Below are 13,100 nucleotides of genomic sequence, written 5' to 3'. Positions count from 1 at the left end.
TCTCTCTCTCTCTCTCTCTCTCTCTCTCTGTTGTTGTGAGGGGGAAACGCTTGTCAAACACTAGTATGGTGCCCATGAGATGGTATCTGAGGCTGCTACTGCAGTTACAATAGCAACCCATTTCAGGACAAGAGAGAAAATGTAAAGAAAAGTGAAATAACAATAGAAGAGGTAACAATAATTGTTATTGGAGAGCCCTTTATAGAGGCATGAATTTCCATGAATATTGTTTCCTGACTTGTTGCTGAGTGAATGACAGTAATAGTATAAATAGTGCATTTGCATAAAGTCCCTTCCATATGGTTCATATAAATTATTTCATACAAACTTTAAAACTCTATGACATACAGTTATCCTCATTTTACCGATGAGGAAACTAAGGATTAAAGGTCACATAGATGCCAAGTGGAAGAGCTGGGATTTAAAATCTGGCCATTTGATTCCAGGCACCAAAGGCTCAAAAATTATACCAAATCTCCTGCAGAAAAGTGCTCTAGCAGCTCAGCAGAAAGAAATGCACTCTGAAGAAACAGTTTAACAAAGGGCAGCAGAGGAGGATGGACCCGAGCTGGATCCTGAATGTACTAGTACAGAGAGGTGAAGAGAGGATGAAGGGAATGGGCTGAGCAAGGTCGAGGTCAGAGAGTTCAGGGAGCTGCAGTGGACAGTCCAGAACCTGGAGCAGATGCTGACAGAGGGGAGACCAGGCTGGGAGGGGTGAGCTGGACTGTGTCTCCACATGGAGGCCTTGAATGCCGGGCTCGAGGAGGATGACTGATCCGTGGCTGTGGCTGGAGAGTTGGTCTGGAGGCAGCGTGCAGAACTGACCAGAGGGAAAGACAGGGAGATAAGGGAGAAGACCAGAACAATCACTTAGAAGGAGGGCTAACATCTGATGTTAGTGACAGTGGGAGTGAAAGGAAAAGTGCAGACATCAGAGCTCCATCAAAGAAAGAATTGAGCGGCATCAGCCAACCATAAGTGATAAGGGAAGGAGGATGTCATGTCATAAGTTTTGGGATGCCTATGCCTGGGAGACATCATGTGCCATGAGCAGGCGGAAGGGAAGATGAAGAGTTTGTTTCAGATGCTGCCCAGCGGATGGAAATTGGCAGGAGGCAGAGACACGCAGCCCCGGAGCCGGGAGGCGCACACTGGGGAAGTAGGTCTGAGAGCCACTGCAGAGATGAGAGTGGAACCGTGAGAGGAAACGGGAGCTTTGAGGACTGAACCCTGGAGGACTGAGAGGGTGGGGTTGAGGAAGCGGGAAAGGTGTGGCCAAGGGAAAGCAGCGCTGCAGCACTGAGGCTCATGAGAGCCACGTGTCCACAGAACCGTCACGACCGGAGGACCAGCGCCTGGCCCAGGCCCGCTGTGGGTCACCAGGAAGGGGTGTCGCGGGGACACCTTCCTCAGTCACTGAGCAAAGGGCTGCTAGTGGATTTTCTCCTTCTGCTTCCATCATGTGTGGAGCGTCACAGGGATGATCTCGGGTGATCTCATGTCCCCTAGAAGGGAGTCCTGCCGTGGAGGAAGACGGTTTTATTGTGAGGAAGACATGTTTACTGTGAGGAAGACGAGCTTTATTGTGCAGGAGGTGTTCTGCTGAGAGAGCGACGGTCTGACCCCAACTAAAACCAGCTTTGCTGCCTGATCTTCCCTGACCAGGAACATCGGTCTTGAAATATCATCCTGGGCCTGTCTCTGCCAATTCAGAGCTGTCAGAAACACTCAATGGGCACGAAGGTACTAATACTATTAGTAGTGGAGCGCACTGACCTCCACTATCGATACAGTGCTTTTAAAGAGAGTGAAACTTTTTAGTTCACGGCTTTGATGTAGAGCTAACCACTGTTAGGTTTCGGAACCCCTTTACATTTTTCTCCATCCCTCCAATGTTTACCCAACGCTTCAACTGGGAGCCTTGCTGGGCCTTTAACAAGGTTGGCTGCTGAGTGTCAGCATCTTCTAATGTCAGCTCTGCTGGGCCTGCTCTGGCCTGGGTTTCACTGTTAATTACATTGTGCTTCAGTCAACATTTGGGATCAGACCAGTGTGTTACCCTGAGTCCGAGACGGTGTGACTACCGCCTTGGTTCTGTTCAGATCAGAAAAGATATTCCTGGGAGCCCCAAGAGGCGATTTCCTTTCTTCCACAGGAGGGAGTGAGACCCCCAGCCAGGGGCTGTGGATTCAAGGTTCCTGTGAAGAGGTGTTTTGGTAGATGGTTCAGAGCACAGTGCACTGTTAGACCGACATCCGCTGTGTGGTCCTGTGCAGGTTACTTCACTAATCTCCGAGGCTCAGCTTCCATGCCAGAAAAATAAGGATAACAGTGGTACTGAACACAGTAGAATAGAATGGCGTGAGGCTCAAATTTGCGACAGCTCAAGACCAGCAAGCAGCCAATGCTGGGTTTTGCTCTTATTGTTAGGACATCTCTCTTCTCTTACAGATGATGGTAGGAAAGAAATCATGACCCAGTGGAGTGACAAAGCAGGCTGGTGGCCTGTGCCGGAGCTGTGGGGCCCCACAGTTCCTGTAACGTGAGGACTGTGATGATGGCTGAGTCGCCACCACATGCTGTAGGGGAGGAAGAAGTCAAGCACACAGATGGTGGCTCCGGAGGATCTTTGGGGTTTTATAAACCGTAGCAAAGGTGAACTTGCACTCCACTCCCGTCTCCTGGCCTACCTCGCAACAGGAAGCACGCGTGTGGCCAGCACGCTGCGACACAGTGTGCTCCTGCCTGGGCCACGTGCCCATTCAGCTGCAGTCGGGGTGCTGTTCGGGGAATCAAGTCCCAAGATAAGTCTGGTATGTTCTCCTGGCACTCCAATTGTGCTTGATTTTATTTAAAATAATATGCATACATTAAGACATACAGATAAATTGTATGGCGTGCAATGCAAAATTCACATGGATCTTTAAGATAAAAAACATGTCCAAAAAGAAATGTCATGCTCTCCGCCTCTAGACCCTCCAGGGGCTCATGCTCATTCTGTTGGCAGCACGCTGGCGTGGAAGTATGAGAAGCACTGGTCTTGGTTGTTTAAAGCCCCCATGACAGAGTAATTTAGGGGAATATGGATTAAGGGGTATTTAACTATTTAGTAGTCATCTGAAATAATATCTCTAAGAGGTGATCATGACATTTATCTTTTAAAAGCCCTTCTAATATTTTCCCCAACAGTCCCTACCTTTAATTGTCTATTTTGGCAGATTTTGGAGGAAATGCCAAGCACAGTATTATGCTACTATCTGCCTGAGGCCTAACTAGCATCCAGGCTGAACAAGAGGAATTCTTTCTTCTGGTTAATCCGCTGCAAAGAGGGGATGCTGGCATACATTTCCAAATGCTTAGGGCTGGAGGGGAAAGCACAGAGCGATGGGGAAGAACGGCGCTGCGGAAGCAAGCTCCCACGGGCTGGAGAGAGAGGAGGAGGCATGACCAAGGGAAGCAACGTGTCTGCTGACACAACAGCTGAGGATGCCCGCTGCCCTGAACACTGGGAAACAAATATGAGCAGCAGCCTCTCTGGAGCACTTTCTAAGAGTAGGTATTTTATGTACATTGTCCAAACCCTCAAGACAATTCTATTCTAGCTGTTTTCTAGGCGAGGAAACTGAGGCTCTGACGGCAGTACCTCTACCCTTGCCCACCACCACACATTGGCAGGTCCCCTTTACTCACTTCAGGACTGAAGCCTCTGGCCCACGCCAACCCCACTCCATCCTGTGGAGAAGGAAACACCTTCTTACCTTCAGAGCCCAGTCACAGTCCACTAGTGCCTTCTGGTAGTCCCCAAGTTTTATGTAAGCCTGTAATGACACAGACAGCTGCTGTTCACATACAACTCTGTAGCAAGGGTCTTTAACTCACACAGAAAGCGCAGTCCAATGGTGATGAGAAGTAACTGGTCCCTCCCCACATCACTCGGGGTCCCAGCATATAACAGATGGCTATCATCACGGTTTAATAAGGGGACTATGTACAAGGTGAGGGCAGGACTTAGGGAAACCAACAGGAATGTTACAAAACCCAGGCTAGCAACAGTGGACAGCCATTAATTACCATTGCCAGAGCTGCAGGGATAGGAAGAGGAGCAATGAGCAAACCAGGAGAGGACAGCTTTGTGAAATGATAAAGGTAATACCAAAGATAATAACAAGTGTTGGTGAAAAAAATCAGAGCCCTCATACACAGCTGGTAGGAATGTAAGATGGTACAACCACTTTGAAAGACGGTCTAGCAGTTCCTCAAAAGATGAAACATACAGTTACCGTATGATCCCAGGAGGACTGCAAACATAAGTTCACGAGAAAACTTGTACACAAATGTTCACAGCAGCATTATTCACAATAGTAAAAAAGTAGAAATAATTCAAATGCCCATCAACTGATGGATCAATAAAATGTGGTATAGCCATACAATGGTATGTTATTCATCAATAAAAAGGAATGAAGTACTGATCCATATTACAACATGGATGAACCTTGAAAACAACATGTTAAATAAAAGAAGCCAGACACAATAGGTAAAATATATATGATTTCACTTATATGAAATGCCCAGAGTTATCAGATGTATAGAAGATAGAAGGTACAGCAAGCCCTTGAATAACAATAGTTTTGTTCAACATCATTTTGTTATTATGTTGGTGAGATGCCGGTAGGAAGTTAACTCATGTATATCAACTAGCCTCAGGTAAAACTGGTTTCCTTATATGTCATTTTGCTTAAAGCTGCAGAAACTGGACTTACTGTAGCCTAGTGGTTTCTTAGGGTTGGGGGTCCAGGAGGAAAGAAATGGGGGTGGGGGTGAGCTGCTTAAAAGGTTTCTTTTTGGGATAATGAAAATGTTCTAAAATTGACTGTGGTGATGGTTGCACAACTCTGAATATACTGAAAACACTGAATTATACACTTTAAAGTGAACTGTATGCCACTTATCTATCTATATAAAAGCCTAATATGCTAAGTGTCCGACAGTTGGACCAGTCGCTATGACACACACTGACCACCACAGGGTAGATGCTCCAACTGGTAGGTTAGCTTGCTGCTGGGGTCTGGCCAATCAGGACTGAGTGAAATAGGCCGGACACGCCCTGGAGCCCTCCCACCATCCCTCCCTGGCCCAGATCGTATACCAGTGGGGTCCCTCGACCTGGCCTGCACCCTCTCGCAATCCAGGACCCCTTGGGGGATGTCAGAGAGCTGGTTTCGACCTGATCCCTGCAGGCCTGGCTGAAGGACCCCAGCAGTCGTGCACTGGGCCTCTAGTCTATAATAATAAAAGTATAATATGCTAATTAGACCAGATGTCCTTCAGGACGTCCTTCCAGACGACCTTCCGGACGAAGCCTGGGCTGCGAGGGAAGCCCAGGTCCCAGGTGCCAGAGGGAAGACAGTGCCAGCAGCTGGGTGAAGGAAGGCCTACTCCTGCACTAATTTCATGCATTGGGCCTCTAGTATTTCAATAAGACTGTTACCAGAAAAAGATAAAGTTTGTCTTTCCTCATGAGCACAGATAGAAGAGATACAGGAAATGGGAAGATGTTTAAGAGTTAGACCATCACCATGAACCTAGTGCTCTTGGGATCCTCTAGAATTGGGGGAAATCCAGAAAATCAAGAATGGATGCAGAATTCTGTGATCCATTCAAACTAAACCGATTTAGTTCACCCATAGTTTCAAAGAGCTAGTGTCATGTAAACAAATGAAAGGATGTTTAACAGCCAGCACAGTGGCTACGGGGCCCTCTGTCCTAAATACTGGACACAACTGGTGGTCTGTGAATTCTCATCAAGATGCACTCGGTCGCTAAGCACTCTTATTCTGCACAGTTCCCTAAAAAGCAGCAATGGTCCCCCTGTTATAAGACAGGAAAGCCAGGCACCAGGAGGATGAGTGGCTTTGCAGAGTCCCATAGGTCACCACTAGTAGAGCCAACACTCCATGGAGGTTTGCACCAGGGCACCATGACATTCTTACAATAAAACTGATGAGATATCTACATGGTCGGTGACATAACTCATGGGGAATGCCAGCATCCAACCACAGTGAGGAGGGAGCTGGCAGCAGCCAGCTAATGAATTCCTACGGGAAGCTGCTACAGGGTGCTTTCATTAACTTGGAGTGTGTACTAACTGAAGTTGGAGGACTCTGACCCTGAGCTTTCTGTTCTATAAGGCACCACCCTCTCCTCAGGGTTTGGGATGCATTTGAAAGGCAGAGGATGTGAGTTGGAAACTAGCATCCTTCTAGACAACTGCAGCCATGATGTCATGACACTGCTCTTTAGGAAACATACAGACTTGAAAGGTCTGCATGGGCTTCAACAATTTCTCTACAGCCTTTTACTTTTTCTTTTCTTTTGTTCTTTTTAAAGCTTGGATTCAATACCCTATACCTTCCCCATTTCCTTTTGCTTTTCCACATTTTAAGAACTACTTTTTCCAAATGATTTATCTAAATGACACCAGCAATCCATTGATCATAACATTAGCTCCAGGAGGAAAACAAAGCAATAAAAGGGTCAGTTTCTCGCTAGCAAGCAGAAACACTCAATTGACAGGGTCCTCATGACGTGTTTTCTAATATTACATGCGAACAGGGGAGGCATCTTAAAAACAATCAATGACTCAAATGATTCCTAACACCAGGCAGCACATTTTGCATTAATTTGTCTCTGAGTAAGCTTTCTCTTTGGGAAGCTGGGAGGAACTGTTTCATCACAGCTTTTGGTGCACTTACTTATTTCATCTATAGTCATTCTTATGTGATTCTCCAGAACTAATCAAAGTGCTGTTTAAACTGAGTACAGTAAAAATATAACTAATTTAGATGAATCAGGGTATAGACCATCTGAATTAGATATAAATCTGAGTTACATAACATTTTCAAAGCAATTCAATTTTATTGCTTTCAAATAACTTCAGAGTAATAAGACTGAACAAGCATTAGTAGGCAAATGTTTCAGGGACCAATTTAGGGATAAATAAAAAGGAACTATAATTATTATATTAATTGTTTGCATTTAAATGTTTCTTTTGAAGTGGCAACGGAAACTTAATTCCCTTAAACTGACTTATTATGCCTCCAGTGTTATGTAACTTCAAAGAATTTATTGAACATTTGTTATTAATAAAGCATTAGGGGGAAAAGTGTATGGCAATTTTTGCCCTAAAAAATGTATGATCCTGTTAGGGTGATAAAATGTACACTAAATGCTAAGTCAACCCTCTACTGTGTGACCCAGCAATTCTGCTTGTGGGCATTTATCTGAAAAAATAGAGAAATTCAAAAAGACATATGTTACCCTATGTTCATTGCAGCATTATTTACAATATCCAAGATATGAAAACAACCTAGGTGATTGGATAAAGTAGTAGTACATATATACAATAGAATGAAATCTTGCCATTTGCGACAACCTGGATGGACCTAGAGGGTATTATGCTCCGTGAAGGACAGAAAAAGACAAATGCCATGTGATTTCACTTATATGTGGAATCTAAAAAACAAAATAAATGAACAAGACACAAATAAGCTCATAGATACAGAGAACAAATTGCTAGTGGCCAGATGGAAGGGCAGTTGAGGGGAAGGGACTCAGAAATATAAATGGCCAGTTATATAAACAGTCGTGGGGATGTAAAATTCAGCATAGGGAACATAATCTATATATTAAAACTCTAATATGCAAATTAACCAAACAGTGGAACAACCAGCAGAACAACCAGTCCCTATGATGTGCACTGACCACCAAAGGGCAGATGCTCAATGCAGGGGGAGCACCACTCAACCAGAAGCCGGGCTCGTGGCTGGCGAGCGCAGCAGTGGTGGGGAATGGGGGGACTTGGCCTAAACTTGCAGGTGGACATCCCCCAAGGGGTCCAGGACTGTGAGAGGGCACAGGCTGGGCTGAGATATACCCCCAGTGCACAAATTTGTGCACCAGGTCTCTAGTCAATAATCCTATATAATAAAAGCCCAGCGACTGAAACAGCAGAATGACCAGAGACCAGAACAACTGTGGACCCTCACCCAGGCCGGCCCCACCTCCCAGCAGGGACCCCCACCCTGATCAGGGGTGTGGCCAGCCTGCAAACCCCCAGTGGCCCCTCACCCTGGTCGGCCCCACCCCCCAGCAGGGACCCCCACCCCATAGGGAGGCATGGTCAGCCTGCAAACAGGCCGCGGCCCCTCATCCAGGCCGGCCCCACCCTGCTAGGGCCCCCATCAGGGCAGGCCAGCTGACCCCCACCCGTGCACCAGGCCTCTATCCTATATAATAAAAGGGTAATATGCAAATTGACCCTAATGGCGGAACAATCAGAATGACTGCTGGACCAGCCATTATGAGGCGCATTGACCACCTCGGTGGCTGGCAGGCTCCAATCTCCTGATGGCGAACGGGGAACTGGGGTTGGGTGGCAGGGTATGCGGGTGGTGCCAGGCCAAGGCCCCCACCCCGCTGGTCACCTCTCACACAGAGGGCAACACATGGTGGGGGCAGGGCCAGCGAGTGGGTGGGAACAGCCAACCTCTTGGTCCCTTTCCCTAGCCGCCAGGCACTGATCACCCAATGGCAAATGGGGAACCGGGGGTGGGTGGTGGCAGAGGGTGGGGCTGGCTGTGGGTAGCTGGGGAAGATGGCCCTGATGGCAGGCCAGGCCTAGGGACCATACCCACGCATGAATTTCGTGTGCAGGGCTCTGTGATATAAAACTGAGGAATTAGGGATTTCAGAAACTCACAATTGGCTCTAGGCCAGTGGTTCCCAATGTGGGGCACACATCCCCAAAAGGGGCAATTTTATTTTTAAGGGGGGCAATTTGAGAATGAGTTATTAACAGTGAATTTTCTGTATTTCTTATGGTTCTAGGGGCCTCACAGACATATTTATGCATTTTAGTTCTCTACTATATGTTTTGAAACTTTATTTGCTATTTTTCATGTCACTTATTATTTTTTAAACAATTTCTTAGTGATTTCTTTCTCAACACTTCAACTGTCCTTTCGTCCTTTTATTTTTCTCTTTCATGGATGCCATGTTCTTTGGAAGCTTGTTAGACCAAGTTAATAGCCTTTTAGGCTTCCTCCATGTGAATAGGAGTTCACTTTTTGAATAAGAATTTTATGTCACGGTGGGGGGCGGGGCATCAGGATTTTAGACATGCTTATGTGGGGTAAGGCCAAAAATAAGTTGGGAACCACTGTTCTAGACTCATCAGCTGTCCAGTTAACTCCAGTCACGGCATCTTAATCAAAGGGGGATGGATACAATGGGTAAGAAATTAACAGGAGAGCAGCCCTTGGAAGTTTAGACTACCATTAAACCGGAGGCTGGACAACCCATGATGGCAGCATCCCAAGGTCTCACAGGTCATTTCATGCCACTAGTTTTCTCCTTTACACACATGGAAAGTGCCTGGTTACCACCAGCGATGCACTAGAGTTGACTTATATGGACAGAATTGATTACAGAGGGCTCTTCCCAAGCCCTCCTCCAACGATTTCAAGTTGGTAGCTTGAAATTGGACCACGGTGAGAGTATTTACACCGTGGAAATTGGCAAATGCTCCATACAAGTCAGCTTCTCCCACACCCCAAACAGAGCCAGTTGTCATGGATACCATCCAGGTTCATCTTTCTCAGATTTCACAAGGCTCTCAACTTTGTTGCTGAGAAAACCCCATGGACCCGCTTGGCTCACTGACCTGGGCTCGGTTGGTGTACAGCACCTTCATGTCCTTCAGCTTCTCCAAACCCTCACTGTAGCAGAGGATGGCCGTCTCGTAATCGCCTCTGACAAATGCCTCATTCCCTTTTCCTTTGAGGGCTATGAGAACAAGTCATACAGGTGAGCTCTCTACACACTGCAAAATGCTTTCAGATTTTATTCCCCTGATTTCCGACCGTACTCTGAAGGGCACAGCTTATATCCATCAACGGGGACCTGTCACTCGTGTCTCTCTCAGATAGTTCAGGATTGGCTTCTTTAAGGATTTCTTTCTCCAAATTCACCCCAAATCTTCTAAGTAGCTTCTCAGAAAAAGTAAATGTTCCTGTCTCAGGAACTGAGAACTATTCCAAGCTTGCCACAAAGACCAAGTCTACACATCCGATGTCATAAAAAGGGTCAAACCACGAATTTTCCAGCAAATATGCTATCATTCAGTCTGCAGCTCACGTGCCACTGGGTGGTATAAAGTCAGTGCTGAAAGCATTCTGTCATGTGTGCTCCCCCCACACGCAACTTGTATTTCTTTTCATTTCTCCTCTCCCTTCTCATACCTTTGTTTTCTAGTTTCATTTTTCTTTTTTACCTCTTCATCTATGCCTCAGGCTAGCCAGTGTACCTCACTCCCATGCCTCCCTATGTTCCCAGTGCCATTTAGCACTGCTCAACCTGACCTGCCAAGTCCGCCCACATGCTGAGGAAACAGACTGGACTGTGGAGGCTGACCGACAGCTATGTCCTGCTCCCTGACCGCTGCATCAGGGTCAGGAGACAGGCCACCATCCTGCCTGGTCAGGTCCCTCTGCCGAGGTCCACCTGAACCCACCCACTGGGAGTCCTGATGTCCTCAAACATCAGCAGACAGACTGGTTCCAGCACAAATCATTCCAGCTATGGAAAAGCGAAGGCTGACAATTACCATCCGCTAAGGCTCTGTTTTCCTTTCTTCTCTTGGCTCGTTCCTTTGCATCCTTCTCCACAGATGCCAAGAAGGCCTCTGACAGCAGAATAATTTCAAATATTAAAAAGAAAAATCCAATACTAAAATCAGTTCCTTATCTCACATTTGGAAGACAGCTACTTTAAGGTGTTAGGGCCACACTCTCATGCATACACATGTAGGCACACACACATGCGCACACACATAACTAAAATGAAATCATCTTAATTTGACATGGTAATCTGTCATGTATTATTATACATGATGGCTATGTCTATGCTTCAAATTTGAATTATGGCTTTAAAAAGAGTTTTTCACTGAAGCCTCACTTTTTTTGTTCTATTTAGCATAATGAGCTTCTGAGCTGAGCAACAAAAACGACCTGATCCCTTGAGCAGCTGAGTGTAAACTGGAAGATACAGAACAGCTGAATTCAGTTCACACAAAAGATTGAGCGGGGAAAAGAGAGAAGCCTCCAAGCTGTTCCCTCTGACTACCAGCCACAGAACTGGGTGACCAGTAGGTTTTTGCTCATGGGATGTTTGTAAACCCAGAGGCTATAATTTAAGGGTCTGGAAGCTGCAGCCAGTAAATAAATAATGATCCTAAATAAGTCATACACATTGGGAAGAGAGATGCCGCCCTTACCTGCGTTCATTTCATCTGCGTTCTGCAGGCCACAGATTATCATAAAAGCAAAGAAACAAATTTCAGAAACAATGCTGACTAATAAGTATGCAATTACACATGGAGACTAGGGTCATTCCCTTTAACAAACCCAAAGGACTGTTTAAAGATGACCAGAGGGAGCAAGGGGAAAAAAAATCAGGGTTTATACTTCCTTGTGGAATATACATCTAGTGAATCTGAAAAAAAAAAAAAAAACTGTCAGCCTCAGCAGACAGTCTGAGATTAAACTACTCCCTGCTCCGCCTCAGCACAGACCCTTCACTGTGCCTAGGTATATAAGTTCCAACAGAAAAAGGCAACCTTCCCAGGAGCTTGTGGAGGGCTGATCGTGGTCTTGTTCAAGGTGGTCCTGCATCCGTCCTCATCTTGGTCTTCCTCTGTGACCAGTAGCCTCTTTTCTGTCTTGAAGATTGCTTTCTCTTGTACAACTGGGTCATCAGAATTCATCTCCTGGATTAAACTGGCTAGAGAACAAGTTAGACGCGAATCATTCAAACTAGGTCTTCAATAGGAAAGACGGTTCACTAGAAAGCACAGTGTAGAGCAGGCATAGGAAGAACTCTTATTTTTCCAGCTTTATTGAGATACAATGTATATATATATATATTCCTAAGCAACCATTACGACCGGTCGCTATGATGCACACTGACAGCCAGGGGGCAGATGCTCAATGCAGGAGCTGCCCCCTGGTGGTCAGTGTGCTCCCACAGCCAACTTCCCTCAGCCAGCCAACCTCCCGTGGTCCTTCCCCTGGCTGGCCGGCCCTGATCGGCCCTGATTACTGGCCAGGCCAAGGGACCCCACCCGTGCACAAATTCATGCACCGGACCTCTAATCTATATACATAAAAGGCTAATATGCAAAGTGTACCCTCGGGAGTTCCACCAGGAGAACGGGAGTTCAATCACTTGCTATGATGTGCGCTGACCACCAGGGGGAGGTACGGAATATGGCGGGTGACCAGCAGTGGTGGCACACAGGTGGCGAGGGGAGGAGGAGGCGGAGAGGCAGGGGAACCTGATTGGCCCTGATCGCAGGCCAGGCCTAGGGACCCTACCTGTGCACGAATTTTGTGCACCGGGCCTCTAGTTGACATATAACATGGTGCAAGTTAAAGGTGTACACTAGTGACTTGATACATATTGTGAAATGATTCCTACTATAAGCTTAGTTAATGCATCCATCTCCTCATATAATTACTTTTTTTCTGTGTGGTGAGAACATTTGAGATCTACTCTCTTAGGAACTTTCAACTATATAATACAGTATTGTTAACTATAATCACCATGCTGTATATTAGGTCTCCAGAACATATTCATCTTACAACTGCAAGTTTATACCCTTTAACCAACATCTACCTATTTCTTAAAGAAGGTTCTAAATAGAAAACAAAAATTAGAGTTATTAGAACCAATTAAAAAACACCCCTAAGAACAGGATTTGTTTTGCCTGGGAAAAGGTGCAGGTGAATTTAACCATGGCCTTCAAGGAACAGAATTTTAAGCACTTATTTAATTCAATAATTTATGGAGAGCTTATTATGAGTCAGATATTATGCAGAATGCTACAGATAACACTAATGATTTAAAAAGATCCTTATTGCCCTAACTGGTTTGGCTCAGTGGATAGAGTGTCGGCCTGTGGACTGAAGGGTCCCAGGTTCGATTCTGGTCAAGGGCATGTCCCTTGGTTGCAGGCACCTCCCCAGTAGGGGGTGTGCAGG

At 46.0% G+C, this 13,100-nt stretch overlaps 1 protein-coding gene across 1 annotated transcript in view; it reads right to left on the bottom strand.

The window, feature by feature from the left end:
• TTC12 (tetratricopeptide repeat domain 12) overlaps positions 1–13,100 on the bottom strand; it is a 51,430-nt gene that overhangs the window by 29,118 nt on the left and 9,212 nt on the right. Inside the window, exons 2-6 of the mRNA XM_014539738.1 lie at positions 11,678–11,841; positions 11,336–11,357; positions 10,667–10,744; positions 9,725–9,846; positions 3,762–3,821 (exon numbers count right to left, since the gene is read on the bottom strand). Of these exons, the coding sequence (XP_014395224.1) occupies positions 3,762–3,821; positions 9,725–9,846; positions 10,667–10,744; positions 11,336–11,357; positions 11,678–11,841 (446 nt within the window). The remainder of the gene's footprint in view (positions 1–3,761; positions 3,822–9,724; positions 9,847–10,666; positions 10,745–11,335; positions 11,358–11,677; positions 11,842–13,100) is intronic.

This window comes from Myotis brandtii, unplaced genomic scaffold, assembly GCF_000412655.1.
Source record: "Myotis brandtii unplaced genomic scaffold, ASM41265v1 scaffold105, whole genome shotgun sequence".
In the NCBI taxonomy this organism is placed as follows: Eukaryota; Metazoa; Chordata; class Mammalia; order Chiroptera; family Vespertilionidae; genus Myotis; species Myotis brandtii.
Note: the sequence above shows the minus strand (reverse complement) of the source record. Positions and strands in the feature narration are given on the sequence as shown.